The sequence below is a fragment of the Somniosus microcephalus genome, chromosome 5, assembly GCF_052327205.1.
Source record: "Somniosus microcephalus isolate GS21.2 chromosome 5, FLI_Smic_1.0, whole genome shotgun sequence".
In the NCBI taxonomy this organism is placed as follows: Eukaryota; Metazoa; Chordata; class Chondrichthyes; order Squaliformes; family Somniosidae; genus Somniosus; species Somniosus microcephalus.
Genome location: NC_140991.1, coordinates 12839377 through 12858884, shown reverse-complemented (window position 1 = coordinate 12858884; position 19508 = coordinate 12839377). Strand labels below are relative to the sequence as shown.

The 19508-nt window shown below is 44.1% G+C and overlaps 1 protein-coding gene across 2 annotated transcripts in view; it reads right to left on the bottom strand.

Annotated features, from left to right (window-relative positions):
• LOC147116895 (uncharacterized) overlaps nt 1-19508 on the bottom strand; it is a 231763-nt gene that overhangs the window by 195800 nt on the left and 16455 nt on the right. The window contains exons 4-9 of one of the 2 annotated variants that reach the window (XM_085987334.1): nt 13678-13746; nt 11112-11234; nt 7351-7425; nt 6580-6609; nt 6361-6486; nt 3223-3255 (exon numbers count right to left, since the gene is read on the bottom strand). In XM_085987334.1, the coding sequence (XP_085843460.1) occupies nt 3223-3255; nt 6361-6486; nt 6580-6609; nt 7351-7425; nt 11112-11234; nt 13678-13746 (456 nt within the window). The remainder of the gene's footprint in view (nt 1-3222; nt 3256-6360; nt 6487-6579; nt 6610-7350; nt 7426-11111; nt 11235-13677; nt 13747-19508) is intronic. The other variant, XM_085987335.1, reaches the window with a different exon arrangement.

Below are 19508 nucleotides of genomic sequence, written 5' to 3'. Positions count from 1 at the left end.
GCCTATTAGAAACAAAGAAGGTGATATATGTTTAGAGGCGCAGGGCAAGGCTAGAATACTCAATGAGTACTCTGTATCGGTGTTTACGAAGGAGGTGGATGCTGACAAAATATCGGTAGCAGTGAAAAAGGTAGAAGCAATGGAAGGGGTGAAAATTGATAGACAAGATGTACGAGAAAGGCTGGGTATGCTTAGAGTGGCTAAGTCGCCTGGTCCAGATGGCTTGCATCCCAGGTTGCTAAGGGAATTAGGGAGGAGATAGCGGAAGGGCTTGCCATAATTTTCCAATCTTCCCTAGATGCGGGGGAGGTGCCTGAGGATTGGAAAGTGGCAAAAGTGACACCATTGTTCAAGGGTGTAAGGACAATCCTAGTAACTACAGGCCGGTCAGTTTAACATCAGTAATATAAACAGAAAATGCTGGAAATACTCAGCAGGTCAGGCAGCATCTGTGGAGAGAGGAAAAGAGGGGGTGATTTTGCCAGCCCTGGGGAGGCGGGTTTGGAGGCGGGACTGCCGGGAAAATGGCAGAATCTGGGGTCGGGTACCCATCCCGCCCCCAACCCGCCTCCGTGCCATCTTCCCAGGAGGCGGGTACCCGACCCGCGCCGGGTCCCGTCTCCTCGAGGCGGGAAGGGGATTACAGCCAATTAACTGCCTGTTAACAGGCAGTTAAGAGGGTTATCCCCATTTTTCCAACAGAGGTGCGGGCTTCCCGACGTGGGGAAATCCTGCTAAGGTCAGCGAGGTGAGCAGTGGGTCGGCTCACCAACCTTATTTACTATCCTACGTGCATTTACACACATGCACTCCAAACCCATCTTAGACTGCCTCGCATTTGCCCCTATCTGATCCCTCTTATTTCTGAACTATTGGTGACTCTAGTGCTATTTTTCTCTCCCAGTCCTCTGTGCACCTTGTTCCTACTCTCTAATGTTTCATCCTGGTGCCTATCCCTGTCAAATTAGTTTAAATCATCCCCCACAGCACTAGTTAACCTTCCTGTGAGGACATTGGTCCCAGCTCTGTTGAGGTGCAACCCGTTCAAATTCTGACCCAGAACTGGTCCCAATGCCCCAGGAATCTGGACTTGTCCCTCCTGCACCATTTGTCCAGCCATGCATTAACCTGTCTTATCCAACTATTCCCATACTCACTAGCGCATGGCACTGGGACTAATCCAGACATTACTACCTTTGAAGTCCTGCTCTTTAATTTCCTCCAAAGTTCCTGAAACTCTGACTACAGGGCCTCAACCCTTTTCCTTCCTGTACCATTGGTTCTCACATGGACCACGACTTCTGGCTGTTCCCCTTCCCCCCTCAAAATGTTCTGCACCCTCTCAGTGATGTCCTACACCCTGGCAACAGGGAGGCAACACACCATGCAGGACTCACATCAGCGGTTGCAGAAGCAACTGTCTATCCTGCTGACTATCGAATCCCTTATGACCACTGGCATTTCTACACTTTGCTGTGCCCCCCCATGCAGTCCTTTGCCATACAGTGCTGTGGATATGCGCTAGACTGCCCTCCCCCAAGGTGCTATCACCCTCACTGCTATTCAGCACTGAAAACCCTTACTCCTATTTATTATCTCATTATTTATGTATACCAGATTTTGATTTATTTCAATTGGGATCTCTTTAATGTTGGTATCCTCTACTTAGTTCATTTTAATTTTATCTCATTAGATCTAATTAATTACTCTGATTATTTATATATTTACTGTTGCCCCTTGGTTTAAAGCACTTAGCACCTCCTTCCCCCTCTGCACTGAATTCCCACTTTCACCAAATGCACATTGCCACTCTGTTTATCAAGCTACCCTGTTTAGCAGATTCTCCCAGCTCTATGCACACACAGCCTTTTAGGAGGGGAAGTATAAATCAATTTAGATGCAGTGATCACTGAACTGTTGAACTAAGATTGGCCTTAAGGAATGGTCAGTTCAGTCATTTCAGCAAACCTAATTAAAAGATGTGGCAGTGCATAGTGACATTTAATCAATTGATAACAAATACAGGAAGAACAGTTAGTTATGCAAAAGAAAAACAGCTGAGTGTACATCATTCTTTTTAGAAGCACGCGATTGGTACAAGATGGTTCTGAATCAAAGACAGACTTATAATTAAACATTTCACTTGGAGGAATAGCAATTCTATGGAACAAGAGTGAAACTATTGATAAGCTAACAAAGTAGGAGAGTTGTACCAGTCTACAGAAAAAGCTATTGATAAGGGACAAGCGCATTAACATTCTCCATGTATGGAGTTATATTATGTAATGCATGTATGTGTGGAGTGTCACGTGGAATGAGTAAGAGAAATGGATGTTTATAATGAGTGTTTGGATACATGAAGGCCTAAGATACTGAGCTCAGAACGTTTGAATCCCCAACCAACCATCTGGTCTGCTTGTAAGTATAACCTTTTAGGTGCATGTTTACGTACTATTACATGTACTGTATACGTTATCAATCTGTGACACTTGATATTCAATGTTTAGAGCCTTATTGATTTGAGGAGTAAATTATAAATAAGAACGTCTATCCTCTAACACTTGGATACCACCTGGCATCTCACCCAAGTGTCCATTGTTCATAACACTGAGTGTTGGCAGGCTATTCACTTGTGGGCACACATCTCAACTCCTTCGACATGGTGTGCACATGCACCCATTTCCGATAGTGTTCACTGGATAACTATCAGGAACTATCATAGAACCCTAAAATGATACAACATAGCAGGAGGCTATTTGGCCTGTCATGCTGACTCTTTGAAAGAGCTATCCAATTAATCCCATTCCCTACTATAGAAACAGAAAACGTTGGAAATACTTAGCACATCAGGCAACATCTGTGGAGAGAAAAACAGAGTCAATGTTTCAGGTCATTGACCTTTCATCATATTGACCTGAAACGTTAACTCTTGTTTCTCTCTCCACAGATGCTGCCTGATCTGCTGAGTATTTCTAGCTTTAAAGAGTATTTACTGTTTTTACCCCAGCTTCTCCAGTCTCTCCACGTAACTAAAAGTCCTGCATCCCTGGTACCATTCCAATAAATCTCCTCCGCACCCTCTCTAAGGCTATGACATCCTGTAGCACCTCCACCATTTTCCTAATTGGGATCATCTAATTTAAGAGACTGGAAATCAAACCCAGGACCTTCGGATGAGAACACATTTTAAGTCAATTTACAATATTCAATTACAGTGCTTACCTCGATGGCGTTGTGCTTCTTCAAGAAGCATACCTGTGGAAAAAATTGAAGATCTCAGTTACAGCTTTGGACATCAAATATTAACTAACTGCTGAAAGTAGCCAATACCAAAGTACAATAATATTAAATGAGCCATTATTCATTGTTAACAAGTTTTCAAGCATTGCACAGCAAGAGCACAAATTTCTGTTGTTTCTTTTGGATGACACCTTAAACCGAGGCCCTATACATAACATATAACATAAGAAATAGAAGCAGGAGTAGGCCATTTAGCCCTTTGAGCCTGCTCCGCCATTCAACAAGATCATGGCTGATCTTCTACCTCATCTCCGCTTTCCTGAACTATCCCCATATCCCTTGATTCCCTTAATATTCAAAAGTCGATCTCTCTCTTGACTATACTCAACGACTGAGCCTCCACAGCCCTCTGCGTTAGACAATTCCAAAGATTCACCATCCTCTGAGTAAAGACATTTCTCCTCATCTCAGTCCTAAATGGCCGACCCCTTATCCTGAGACTGTGACCCCTGGTTCTAGACTCCCCAGCCAGGGGAAACATCCTCCCTGCATCTACCCTGTCAAGCCCTGTAAAAATTGTATGTTTCCATTTCTTCTAAACTCTAGAGAATATAGGCCTAGTCTACTCAATCGCTCCCCATAGGATAATCCCCCCATCCCAGGAATCAATTTGGTGAACCTTTGTTGCACTCGTTCTATGGTAAGTATATCCTTCCTTAGATAAGGAGACCAAAACTGTACACAATACTCCAGGTGTGGTCTCACCAGGGCCCTATATAAGTGCAATAAGACATCTTTACTCTTATACTCAAATCCTCTTGTAATAAAGACCAACATACCATTTGCTTTCCTAATTGCTTGCTGTACCTACATGTTAACTTTCAGTGATTCGTGAACAAGGACACCCAGGTCCCTCTGAACACCAACATTTCCCAATCTCTCACCGTTTACAAAATACTCTGCTTTTCTATTTTTCCTACCAAAGTGGATAACTTCACGTTTCTCCACATTATATTCCATTTGCCATGTTCTTGCCCACTCGCTTAGCCTGTCTATATCCCCTTGAAGCCTCCTTGCATCCTCCTCACAACTTACATTCCCACCCAGCTTTGTACCATCAGCAAACTTGGATATATTACATTTGGTCCCCTCATCCAAATCATTGATGTAGATTGTGAATAGCTGAGGCCCAAGCACTGATCCACTAATTACAGCCTGCCAACCTGAAAATGACCCGTTTATTCCTACTCTCTGTTTTCTGTCCGTTAACCAATCCTCAGCCCATGCTAGTATATTACCCCCAATCCCATGAGCCCTAATTTTGTTTAATAACCTCTTGTGTGTTATATGTTATCGGCTCCCCCAGGTGGACATAGGAGATCCCATGGAACTATTCGAAGAACAGGGGTGTTCTCCCAGTGTGATGTTCAATATTTATCCCTCAGTAAAACAGATTATCTGGCCATTTATCTCATTGCTGTTTCATAGAATCATAGATATCCATGGCACAGAAGGAGGCCAGTCAGCCTATCGCAGTCGAAAAAGAGGTATCCAGCCTAATCCCACTTTCCAGCTCTTGGTCCATAGTCTTGCAGGTTATGGCACTTCAAGTGCATATCCAAGTACTTTTTAAATGCGATGAGAGTTTCTGCCTCCATTACCCTTTCAGGCAATGAGTTCCAGACCCCCACCACCCTCTGGGTGAAAAAAGTTCACTGCAACTCCCCTCTAATCCTTCTACCTTGAGTGCAGAACTGTCAAAGGTGTCGTCTTTCAGATGAGATGTTAAACCGAGGGCCTGTCTGCCTCTGAGGTGGATGTAAAATATAGTACGGCACTATTCGAAGAAGAACAGGAGAGTTCTCCCAGTGTTCTGGCCCACAGTTATCCCTTAACCAAAACCTAAAGCTGATTGTCTGGTCATTTATCTCATTGCTGTTTATGAGGCCTTGCCATGTGCAAATTGGCTGCCAAATCATTGACTGCACTTCAAAACAAAAGTACTTCAGTGGCTGTAAAGCACTTTGGGTCATGCCAAAAACATGAAAGATGCTATATAAATGCAAGTGCTTTCTTTAAAAAGGAGTTGATGGTGAAGCAGAGGGAACATTAAAAAGGCCCTGAATGGAGCTACAAAAGATTCTAGATGGTCCAATGAATTGGCTCACCTGCTCCTCTTGCTAAGATTGGGTAGGTGAAGCTATTTGCATGGATGCAGAGGCCCCAGATTTCTATGGGACACGATCCAGCTGGTGCCCTCCGAAACTGACACCTGCTGGAGCGGCGGGGTCAGTAGGAGGGCACTATCATCTGCATGGGGCCAGCAAGCACAAGTGCCACTTCGGACACTTATTTGCCATCCAGCTGCCCCACCCACCTGGGAACTGGCACAGCCACCCACCCGAATAGAAGTTGTTGAACCTCTCTGGAGCTACCTGCCATTTCACTGCTCCGACTAGCCCGAGTAAATGGGGCCAACCCAAAATTTACCTGGTGGGGCCTCCCAAATCTGCCACCTCCACCATCTAGAAGGGCAAGGGCAACAAGTGCAGGGGAACACCACCACCTCCAAGTCACACACCATCCTAACTTGGAACTATATCGCTGTTTCTTCATTGTCGCTGGGTCAAATTTCTGGAACTCCCTCCCTAACAGCACTGTGGGAGTCCCTTCACCACACGGAGTGCAGCGGTTCAAGAAGGTGGCTCATCACCACCTTCTCAAGGGCAACTAGGGATGGGCAGTAAATGCTGGCCTTGACACTGACGTCCACATCCTGTGAATTATTTTTTTTAAATGCGCCCATATGGAAGCCACTTCACCTCACTCAGCACACCGACCTCCACTGATACACCGGATGCCCATTCATTGCCAGGATCAGGAACTCCTGTTTTAGAGAATACCCCCTCCCACTGTAAAAGGCAGATGAAGTTCCACCCCCTTTCAAGTCAATATGGAATCTATCAGAAATGGCTTGGACCCCTCATCACTGGCTCTCCTCCATTTCCTCGAATGTTCCGCTGAAGTGATGGCAGGAAACGGATGGAGCCCCCAGGGTCGTGCTGTGTGGTATGATTGGCCTAATCCAGTAGAAGCAGCTCTTCCGATACAACAACGTACCTTCCATTTCATCCAGTTCAGCAACTGACGTGCATCCCTTCAGTTTTTGTTTGCAATCCATTCTGTACACGCCTTCACTGCGTATCGGCTGTCTATAGGTCGTGACGCCTTGGGGAGATCTACCAACTGGTGAAGTCAAACAGAGAGTATCACTAGATTTTGAAAAGACAAGTCATATATTTTCCAAAATCAGATTATTTCCACAATTTTTGCACTTACTCCTTTTTATGCCTCCTGCGACATACGGTGCTGTAGGCAGAGAATGCAAGTGATCAGTCCAGGTCTCACATACCAATCAATTTAAATACCATTTATTTTTTAAAAGAGGAATAAATCAGTTGAAACATCCATAATGAACATCAAGATTGGAAAGGGTAGAGAAGAGGACAAAATAAATCACAAAGAATTGATGAGGTAACACCAAAATACGACCAGTAGATTATAGGATTGTCAGGGGAAGGGAAGACCAAAGGAGGTGAGAGGTTCCAGGTTCTGGGAAAGAATGAGTTTGAGCAGGAACATAAGAACAAAACAACAAATGAACAGGAGTAGGCAAATCAGCCCCTCGAGCCTTCTCTGCTATTCAATTAGATCATGACCTCAACCCCATTTACCCACCTTTTCTCCATTTCCATTAATACCCTTGCATAACAAAAATTTAGGGATCTCAGTCTTGACAGCTCCAACTCACCCCCCGCCTCCACTGTCTTTTGTGGGAGTGAGTTCCAGACTTCCTCTACCCTTTGTGTGAAAAAGTGTTTCCTGATTTCACTCCTGAACAGCCTAACTCTAATATTAAGGTTATGTCTCCTTTTTCTGAATTTCTTCACCAGAGGAGACAGCTTCTCTGCATCACCCTGCCTCCCGCACCCTCTCCCCACAACCAAAACCTTCCCAAAAAACAAAACCCAAGCTGCCCTATCACGGCAGAACTTAGAATCATACAGCACAGAAGGAGGCCATTCGGCCTATCGTGCCTGGGCAACTTACATTTGAATTTCCTCTTTGCTGGTGCCCACTGGACTTCAAATCTGTCACTCTGTCTCTGTGGCAGTGAGATGACCTCTGAAAATAGAAGCATTCATTTTGAACCTTGTACATTCAGAGAAGTGAAAATACCATGCACTGATATAAAAACATGTTGTATGAGTCCATTAGTCACTGGTATAAGAACATAAGAAACAGGAGCAGGCGCAGGAGTAGGCCAGTCAGCTCCTCGAGCCTGTTCCGCCATTCAATGAGATCATGGCTGATCCACTCTTGGCCTCCACACCACTTTCCCGCTCTCTCCCCAGACCCCTCGACTCCCTTGTAGTTCAAATGTCTGTCAATCTCCGCCTTGAATATATTCACTGACTCCGCCTCCACAGCTCTCCGGGGTAGAGAATTCCAAAGATTCACGACCCTCTGAGAGAAGAAATTCCTCCTCATCTCCGTCTTAAATGGGCGACCTCTTATTCTGAAACTATGCCCCCTAGTTCTAGATTCCCCCACGAGGGGAAACATCATCTCAGCATCTACCCTGTCAATCCCCCTCAGAATCTTATATGTTTCAATAAGATCATCTCTCATTCTTCTAAATTCCAATGAGTATAGGCCCAACCTGCTCAACCTTTCTTCATACGTCAACCCCTTCATCCCAGGAATCAACCTAGTGAACCTTCTCTGCACTGCCTCCAATGCAAGTATATCCTTCCTTAAATATGGAGACCAAAACTGTACGCAGTACTCCAGGTGCGATCTCACCAGCGCCCTGTAAAGTTGCATCAAAACTTCCCACTTTTATACTCCATACTCCTTGCAATAAAGGCCAACATTCCATTAGCCTTCCTAATTACTTGCTGTATCTGCATGCTAACTTTTTGTGTTTCATGTACAAGGACCCCCAGATCCCTCTGTACCACAGCATTTTATAGTCTCATTCAATTTAAATAATAATTTGCTTTTTCATTCTTCCTTCCAAAGTGGATAACCTCACATTTTCCCACATTATACTCCATCTGCCAAATTTTTGCCCACTCACTTAACCTATCTATATCCCTTTGCAGACTTTTTGGGCTGGATTTTCATTGAGGAGGCGGGTAGGAGGTGGGACTACAACTTTTGGGGTTGTAGTCCTGCCTCCATCGAGTTCTAGCCAACCCTCGCGATTTTGACTTGATTGACCTTGTTGAGCCCGCCCAGCAGGCTCAGCAGGCCAATTAAGGGCCACCCAGCAGCAGGTGACTTCACAGATTGAAATTTCATCTGTCAAGACCTTTTGACAGATGAAATATCAGTGTTTGACAGCTGTTTGAAGCTGTTAAACACTGACAATCTGTACTCCAGGTTAATTCCTTCCTCTCAGGATGATTTAGAGATCTCCCCGGAACAGAAAGCAGAGGCTGCAGATTTTGACAGCTCGCGGCCATTCTGCTTTCTGTGCCGGTGAGATGAGGGACTCCCGAGACCTGATGGAAGGAAGGCTGTAAAGGTAAGTAAAGGTTAGTAGAACTTCTTTAAACACTTTACACAGACCAAACACACTTACCTCTGCACTCATGCACCTATCACTCACCTGAACACTGGACATCTCGGCCCCTCCAAGCCCTTCATCCCGACGGCCCGCCTCGCTAACTTGCCGTGGTTTGGAGCCGTCGGGAATCCCACATTTCAACAATGAAAATAGGGATTAGGCTAAAACCTGCCTGTTAACTACCTGTTAACAGGCAGTTAATTGGCACTAATCCCCTTCCCGCCTTGGGGAGGCGGGTCCCAGTGCGGGGCGGGTACCCGCCTCCTTTGAAACTGGCATGGAGGCGGGCTGGGGGTGGGATGGGGTCAGGACCCCCGATTTTGGGATTTTAAACCCCCACACGCCTCCAATCCCGACTCCATGGCCCAATGAAAATCCAGCCCTTTGAGTCCTCCTCACAACTTGCTAACCCACCTATCTTTGTATCATCAGCAAATTTGGCTACAGTACACTCGGTCCCTTCATCCAAGTCATTAACATAGATTGTAAATAGTTGAGGCCCCAGCAATGATCCCTGTGGCACCTGTTCCTGGGACTAGGGACAGGGTCACTGGCAAGGCTTGGAAGCTAAGCAGAGCCAGGCCTGCTTAGTACCTGGAGGGGTGACCATCAGGGAAGACCAGGTGCAGAAGGTCACGGAAAGAGCCCTGAGGAGGGGCGGTTGGTGAGAAAGTCACGGCAGGAGCCCTGGGAGGGGCAGCTGGTGAGCAGGCCCGGGCGTTGGGCTGAAGATTGTCAGACAGGAGGAATGGTGGAAATGGAATAGCGGTGCGCACAGACGCAGCGGCTTTGCTTCTCCCAGGACGGTGCTATTTACGTTAATGTTATTTGTACTGGACTCATGGGAGCTTGCAAGATCACATTTCATTGTTCATGTACTTGTGCATTGTACAATGACAATAAAGTTGAATTATTACTAGTTACTGATTGCTAACCGGAAAATGACCCATTTATCCCGACTTTCTGTTAGTTAGCCAATCCCCTATCCATGCCAATATATTACCCCATACCCCGTGCGCTCTTATCTTGTGTAGTAACCTTTTATGTTGCACCTTATCGAATGCCTTCTGGAAATCCAAATATACTACATCTACTGGTTCCCTTTATCCATCCTGTTTGGTACATCCTCAAACATGATTTCCTTTTCTTAAAACCATGTTGACTCTGCTTGATTGTCTTATGATTTTCTAAATGTCCTGCTATTATATCCTTAATAATGGATTCCAGCATTGTCCCAATGACAGATGTTAGGCTAACTGGCCTATAGTTTCCTGCTTTCTGTCTCCCTCCTTTCTTGAATAGTGGCGTTACATTTGCGGTTTTCCAGAATCTCCAGAATCCAGGGAATTTTGGTAGATTACAACCAACGCAAAGTAATGTAATGATCTCACTTTGAAGTGCCAAGATAACATCCTCTTCCACCTCCCTCGTTTGTTGTAATCAGTCTTGTGGGATCCCACCTTTGTCTCTGAACAATCAACCCTTCCCTTCCCCGCTGTACATGTCCATCCTACACCTTCCGAGCTGATATCACCCCTCACAACGATTTCTCTCTCTTGTCATTACCTGCTGGAGATTATGCTGTTCACATTTATACAATGCACATCGCTTGCAATGTCGATCCATCTACTGGCCATCCCAGGCAAATAGGTTCTCCCTCCTCCCAACCTTCTTAACCCGTATCTCCACAGCTGTATCTGAAAATATGAGGAGGGGAACGTGCCTTCTTGCCCCCAGACATATTTTCACATGATTGCTTTGCTGCTTTAGCCACAGAAATAAAACCTCCTCTTTAAGCTGCTGCAGAGGCTCCTCATCAGTAAGCTCTCTATGGGAAATGTGTTTCACGCTGGCAGCTCGCCTTATGCATGCAAATAAGAGGTGAGGCGCTATGTGGGACCGGCCACCCTGCTGACTCAATCAGGCGGTCATTGCTGTCACCTCAACCCTACCCCCATCCACTTCTCCCGCGCCCCCTGCCAGTTACATGCAGGGAGACCAAATTCAACCACATTTTCTCAATCTCTCTCTAATCCAAGGGCAGTTGGGGCCAATTGTACCAAGCCCTGCTGAAGCTCGGACACCAAGTGGGAACCACTCTGGCTTAGCTGTGTGCAGATAAACTTGTTGACCAATTGAGGGAGCAAGATTTTTTTTAAGAACCTCACGTCTTTCCATTCGCTCTCATTCTATAAAAATTTTAAGTAGCTTGATAAATTGTAAGAAATATCAGTACTTTGCCTGTTCTCTGCGATGGCTTCATCAGTTAAATGAGTTTCGTCTGGAGGAAGGGAAGCATAATGTGTGCCTTCGATCAAGTAGCCTACGTAGGGATGATGGTGAAGGCCTTGCACTGATGCTAAAAAAAAGAAATCACTCATTCCAGTAACTGCATATCAATAGATAACAACAGAGCATAATAAAACTGAGAATAAGAAAAGATCATCCAACTCCACCCAGAGTCCATGGGGTTGATTTTCCACTTGACGTCGGGAAGTACAACTGGCATTGTGGAATGGGCCGTCCATTATAGAAATGAAAATTTGGCGGTTTCTATAACGGACATTAGTTTTATGCCCAGCCGGCAAATTAAAAATTTACCCCGTGTGTCTCATTACCCTACCGTGGACTCCCCCTCCAAAAGCTATTGAGCCTGCCACTACTTTAAGGAAGAATGAGTTCTTCCCTAAAGGAAAATCAAACAGTGCTATTAATGTCTCTATAACTCTCTATCCCCCCTCCGTCTCAGGTGATATTTCTCTTGTTATAATGCTGCCATCAGATAATCCTGGACATATAAAATCCAATGGCTCTACCAAGAGCTCCACCTGACCAGCTTTCTGCAATGGTTCCTTGGTTGAGAGCTTTAATCCACAAATTCACTTTGAAAAGGGAACGTTCATTAACTGGGTCGTTCACACCGAGCAAAATTCCCGGGCTAGTCTGGGAGTTCCCCGACATGTCCCCTTGCAGTGGGGAGGAGGGGGATTGGGGGAGGGGGGGCTGGAGCGGGATATGCAGCAAACTCACTTGCGCACCTTCACTGGAATTTAAGGTGGGACTTTGCATGTGTAGAATTTCAATGCAACTGGGTTCTGCCCCAAATTCCCGACCACCTCCGGGCAGAAATCTCCTTATCCGCCCTCATCCAACCCAGGGATTTCAGTCTCACCATTTCATCCAACAAAACTGTGACCAAGGTGACAGGAGACTCACTAGTCTACTAACAGTAGTGATGATAAGTGTTATAATAGTACAGTAATAATTTATGCCAAATCTTTGCACTGTCAGCAACAAGTACCCCACGTCACATTTTACAACAACTAGCACTGAGATAGCAATTTTCACATGACAGCAACTGCAACAATACTCAAGAAGCTCGACACCATCCAGGACTAAGCAGTCCGTTTGATCGGCACCCCATCCACCACCTTAAACATTCACTCTCTCGACTACCAGCGCACCGTGGCTGGAGTGTGTACCATCCACAGGATGCACGGCAGCAACTTGCCAAGGCTTCTTCGACAGCACCACCAAAACCCACGACCTCCACCACCAAGGAGAACAAGGGCAGCAGATGCATGAGAACACCATCACCTCCAAGTCAAACACGATTTTGACTTGGACATTTATTGCCGTTTCTTCATTGTCGCTGGGTCAAAATCCTGGAACTCCCTACCTAACAGCATTGTGGGAGTACCTTCACCAAACAGACTGCAGCAGTTGAAAGAAGCAGCTGACCAGCATCTTCCCAAGGGCAACTAGGGATGGGCAATGAATGCCAGCCTTGCCAGCGACACCCACATTCCGAGAATGAATTAAAACAAAAACATTCTTTCCTCTCACGAACCATACGCGTAAGTGAGGCCAACTGCAGCAACCTGATATCAACTCAGTGCAGACTGGGGACTAAAGATGGGACCAGGGATCAGTATGGCTCATTTGTGCATGGAGAAACATGCTGATTAATCATATGAGCAAGATTCTTTTTCAGACCACAGCATCCCAAATTCCTTCCCATTCACTCTCATTACATGTAGAATACCATAGAATCTACAGCACGGAAACAGGCCACTTGGCCCAACTGGTCTATGGCAGCGTTTATGCTCTACATGAGCCTCCTCCCGCCCCTCTTCATCTAACCTATCAGCATATCCTCTATTCCTTTCAACCTCATGTGCTTATCTAGTTTCCCCTTAAATGCGTCTATGCTATTTGCCTCAACTAGATATATAAAAATGGACCATGATTTATGTCTTGATAGATTTGATAGCTATCAAAGAAACTGGATACTAGAGAGATCAATTAACAATCTAGCTCTTGTTTATAGCTTCAATGAAAAATGAACTTGTATTATTACATAGAATTACATAGGATTTAACAGCACTGTTATTAGTCTTTCCTGTTAGCTGTACCCTCTCATTTCTGGTATCATCCTTGGAAATCTTTTTTGCACTTTCTCCAATGCTTCTATATCTTTGCGTAACACGGAGAGCAAAATTATGTACACGTGTGGTCTAACCAAGGTTCTATATAAGTTTAACATAACTTATCTGCTTTTGAATTTTATTCCTCTAGAAATGAATCCCGGTGCTTGTTTGCACTTTTATGGCTACTTTTAATGATTTGTGAATTTGTACCCCTAGATACCTTTGCACCTCTACCCCATTTAAACTTTTATTTCTCAAGTTGGTGGCCTCCTTATTCCTCCTACCAAAATGCACCACCTCACACTTATCTATATTGAAATTCATTACATTCAAACCTTAATTCATTTAAAGAGATATAAAAGGTTACAGTACGTGAATCTGTATCGAAGTAATTCAGAGGTCTGGGAAAGGCACGAGTCACCCTATGCTCCACAAGTGGCACTGTTCAAAAAGAAACAGACATCATTAATTCCAATCTAGCAAAGCAATACATGACAACAGAACACAAAATTGCTTTAATAATTCTATAATCCTCAATCCCTCTGCTCAGTGGGTACCCCACACTGGCAAATCCATTCTGTCTCTCCACTGGGAGTCGCTACCTGACCAAGCTTTTTGAAATAATTTATGGTCAAAAGTTTTGGCTGACACAGAGTGGCTATTTATCATTATAAATAAATATTTCTTTTACAATATTCACCTTCAATATAGAATATTAATGAACTGGTCCAATGCACGGACAGCCTCAACCAGCAACAATTTCAAAAAGCCTGCTCGAGCGAGTGATAAACAAGCCAAGGAAGCAACCCCTGCCCTAGGTAAGGCTTCTTTTGTTTCTCTTGATCTGTTTTCTCCTCCTCTCCCATGCTAACTATCACCATGTTGACAGAGACCAGGGGATCGAACCCCTCAAACTTCTTGATCTTCATGGTTCAGCTACTCATCAGATAAAACTCCCAGAGTCGTTTTGAGGGCAGACCTCACTTAACACTTCAATGGACACGCAATGTCTCACAGCCAGTCGACAGCCTGACTGCCATTGACTGGATCAAACAACACATTTCAGGCAGAATTGAAGTGGGCTTGACTATAACATAACATAATAATGTTGCTTCCTTTCTTCGAAGATTAGAGTTTATGGGAAAGTTTAATGAATGCGTTCAGATAAAAGAGGGGCAACTTACACTTAGAAGAACACAACACATAAAATAACATCTCACAGCAATTTTCAGAGAACTGTCAAGGGCAGGGGCATGGTGATTTAAATCTCCGCCATACCAGAATTTACATGACAGTGTGCATCAGCAGCAGAGAGCCATTTAATTGGATTGGCTGAGTTGGGAGCAATCCCACCGAATGTCAGAAGGTACTGGGTTCAAGTCCCACTCCAGAGACTTGAACACAAAATGTAGGCTGACACTGCCAGTGCAGTACTAAGGAAGTATTGCACTGTCAGAGGTGCCGTCTTTCGGATGAGATTTTTAAACGAGGTCCTGACTTCCCTCTCGGGTGAGCATAAAAGATCCAATGGCTCTTTACCCAAATCGCTACACTGCTCTACTGCCTTGACCTTTCTCTTTAGAATTCTAAATTTCTCCTCACCTGACCCCTTCCCTGACATTTTAGTAGATAAGGTTTTAAACTAAAAAGGGGGGTCAGGTGAGGGGAAATTTAGAAATCTAAAGAGAAAAATGAAGGCAACAGAGCAATGTAGTGATTTGGGTAAAGATAAGCAGAGTGTGACAGAAAGGGACAGAGAGTTTGACAGTAATAGTGCATCAGCAAATAAGGTCAAGGCAGGGAATAATAGTAAAAAAATAAAATTAAAGGATCTTTATCTGAATGCATGAAGCATTCATAACAAGATAGACGAACTAGTGGCACAAATAGAGATAAATGGGTTTGATCTAATAGCCATTACAGAGACATGGTTGCAAGGTGACCAAGGTTGGGAACTAAATATTCCTGGGTACTTGACGTTTCGAAAAGATAGGCAGAATGGAAAAGGAGGGGGAGTAGCCCTGATAATAAAGGGTGATATAAGGACAGTAGTGAGAAAGAATCTTGGCTCAGAAGATCAGGAAGTAGAATCAGTATGGGTGGAGATAAGGAATGACAAGGGACAGAAAGCACGGGAGTAGTTTATAGGCCACATAACAGTAGCTATATCATTGGACAGAGTATTAATCAAGAAATAATAGGAGCTTGTAACAAAGGCAATGCAATAATCATGGGGGACTTTAATCTTCATATAGACTGGACAAATCAAAATGGGAAAAGTAGTCTGGAGTAGTTCATGGAATACATTCGAGACAGATTCCCGGAACAATGCATCATGGAACCAATCAGGGAACAGACTATTTTAGATCTTGTATTGTGTAATGAGAAAGGGTTAATTAGTAAAGGATCCTCTAGGGAGGAGTGATCATAATATGTAAGAATTTCACATTGAGTTTGAGAGTGACATACTTAAGTCCAAAAGTATAGTCTTAAACTTAAATAAAGCCAATTACATAGGTATGAGGTGAGTTGGCTAAGGTAGATTGGGAAATTAGATTAAATGTTATGACAGTAGATAAGCAGTGGCAGACATTTAAATAAATTTTTCAAAATGCTCAACGAACGTACATTCTATTGAGAAATAAAACCTCCACGGGAAAAGTAATCCATGAATGGCTAACTAAAGAAGTTACGGATAGTATTAGATTAAAAGGAGAGGCTTATAATGTTGCGAAGATTAGTAGTAAGCCTGAGGATTGGGGGAGTTGAAGAAACCAGCAAAGGATGACCAAAACATTGATTAAAAGAGAAAAAATGGCATATGAGAGTAAACTAGCAAGAAATATAAAACAGATTGTAAGAGCATCTACAAGTAAAAAGGAAGAGAGTAGCAAAAGTAAGCACTGGTCCCTTAGAGGCTGAAACAGGAGAAATTATAATGGGGAATAAGGAAATGGCAGAGACATTAAACAAATAGTTTGTATCTGTCTTCACAGTAGAAGAAACAAAAAGGACACTAAAAATAGCCAAGGGGCTAATGAGAGTGAGAAACTTAAAGTAATCAATATCAGTAGAGAAAAATTACTTGAGAAACTAATGGCACTAAAAGCCAACAAATCCCCTGGACCTGATGGTCTATATTCTAGGGTTCTAAAAGAGGTGGCTGCAGAGATAGTGAGTGCATTGGTTGTGGTCTTCCAAAATTCCCCAGATTCTGCAAATGTCTCAGCTGATTGGAAGGTAGCAAATAGAAACATAGAAACATGTAGGAGCAGGAGTAGGCCATTCGGCCCCTCGAGCCTGTTCCACCATTTAATGAGATTATGGCTGACCATCCAAATTCAGTACCCTGTCCCTGCTTTCTCCCCATACCCCTTGATCCCTTTAGCCTTAAGAAATATATCCAACTCCTTCTTGAATATATTTAATGAATTGGCCTCAACTGCCTTCTGTGGTAGAGAATTCCACAGGTTCACCACTCTCTGGGTGAAGAAATTCCTCCTCATCTCTGGCCTAAATGGCTTACCCCTTATCTTTAGACTGTGACCCCTGGCTCTGGACTCCCCTGCCATGGAATTCCATCAAAAATGGAATATTAAGAATGTAATGTAACACCGCTATTCAAGAAAGGAGGCAAAGAGAAAACAGGGAACTACAGGTCAGCTAGCCTAACATCAGTCGTCGAGAAAATGCTCGAATCCATTATTAAGGAAGTGATAACAGGGCATTTAGAAAATCATAATATGATTAGGCAGAGCCAGTATGGTTTTATGAAAGAGAAATAGTGTTTGACAACCAGAAAACAGAGTAGGGATAAACGGGAAATTTTCAGGTTGCCAGGCTGTAACTAGTGGGGTGCCGCAATGATCAGAGCTTGGGCATCAGCTATTTACAAACTATATTAATGACTTAGATGAAGGGACCGAGTGTAAAGTATCCAAGTTTGCTAATGATATAAAGCTAGGTGGGACAGTAAGCTGTGAGGAGGACACAGAGTCTGCAAAGGAATATAGATGGGTTAAGTGAGTGGGAAATAAGATGGCAGATGGAGTATAATGTGGGGAAATGTGAGGTTACTCACTTTGGTAGGAAGAATAGAAATCAGAATATTTTTTAAATGGTGAGAAACCTTTAAAAGTTGGTATTCAGAGAGATTTGGGTTTCCTCGTAAAAGAAACACAGAGAGTTAGCATGCAGGTACATCAAGCAACTGCGAAGGCAAATGATATGTTGGCCTTTATGGCAAGGGAGTTAGAGTACAAGAGTAAGGAAGTCTTGCTACTTTACAGCCAATTAAGTACTTTAGAAGTGTAGTCACTGTAATAATGTAGGAATCGCAGCAGCCATTTGGTGCACAGCAATCTCCCAGAAACAGCAATGTCATCGTGACTTGATAATCTGTTTTTTGTTATGTTGATTGAGGGATAAATATTGTCAAGAATACCGGGGATAATAATCCTGCTCTTCGAAATAGTGCAACGGGAGTTTTTAAATCCACCTCAGAGACCAGACCAGACTGAGAGATCAGTTTAATGCCTCATCCGAAAGACGGGATCAAAGTGGTTGCCTTTTGAGTGATGTTTCAGATTCCAGTTAATCTCATAATCCACAAGCTTTGTGATGCTTATCCAGCTAAACTCTCAACACTATTCAATTCAATTCAATTCAAATCGCTTTATTGGCTAAATCATCAATACATTGGATCACACCCCATCAACACACACCCCATCAACACAAACGCCATCAGCACAAACCCCATCAACACAAACGCCATCAACACAAACCCCATCAACACAAACCCCATCAACACAAACGCCATCAGCACAAACCCCATCAACACAAACGCCATCAACACAAACCCCATCAACACAAACCCCATCAACACAAACGCCATCAACACAAACCCCATCAACACAAACCCCATCAACACACACCCCATCAACACAAACCCCATCAACACAAACCCCATCAACACAAACCCCATCAACACAAACCCCATCAACACAAACCCCATCAAAACAAACCCCATCAACACAAACCACATCAACACAAACCACATCAACACAAACCCCATCAACACAAACCCCATCAAAACAAACCCCATCAACACAAACCACATCAACACAAACCACATCAACACAAACCCCATCAACACAAACCCCGTCAACACAAACCCCATCAACACAAACCCCATCAGCACAAACCCCATCAACACAAACCCCATCAACACAAACCACATCAACACAAACCCCATCAACACAAACCCCATCAACACACACCCCATCAACACAAACCCCATCAGCACAAACCCCATCAACACAAACCCCATCAACACAAACCCCATCATCACAAACCCCATCAACACAAACCCCATCAACACAAACCCCATCAACACAAACCCCATCAACACACACCCCATCAACACAAACCCCATCAACACACACCCCATCAACACAAACCCCATCAACACAAACCCCATCAACACACACCCCATCAACACAAACCCCATCAACACACACCCCATCAACACAAACCCCATCAACACAAACCCCATCAACACACACCCCATCAACACAAACCCCATCAACACAAACCCCATCAACACAAACCCCATCAACACAAACCCCATCAACACAAACCCCATCAACACAAACCCCATCAACACAAACCCCATCAACACAAACCCCATCAACACACACCCCATCAACACAAACCCCATCAACACAAACCCCATCAACAAAAAACCCATCAACACACACCCCATCAATACAAACCCCATCAACACAAACCCCATCATCACAAATCCCATCAACACACACCCCATCAACACACACCCCATCAACACAAACCCCATCAACACACACCCCATCAACACAATCCCCATCAACACAAACCCCATCAGCACAAACCCCATCAACACAAACCCCATCAACACACACCCCCTCAACACAAACCCCATCAACACAAACCCCATCATCACAAACCCCATCAACACAAACCCCATCAACACAAACCCCATCAACACAAACCCCATCAACACAAACCCCATCAACACACACCCCATCAACACACACCCCATCAACACAAACCCCATCAACACACACCCCATCAACACAATCCCCATCAACACAAACCCCATCAGCACAAACCCCATCAACACAAACCCCATCAACACACACCCCCTCAACACAAATCCCATCAGC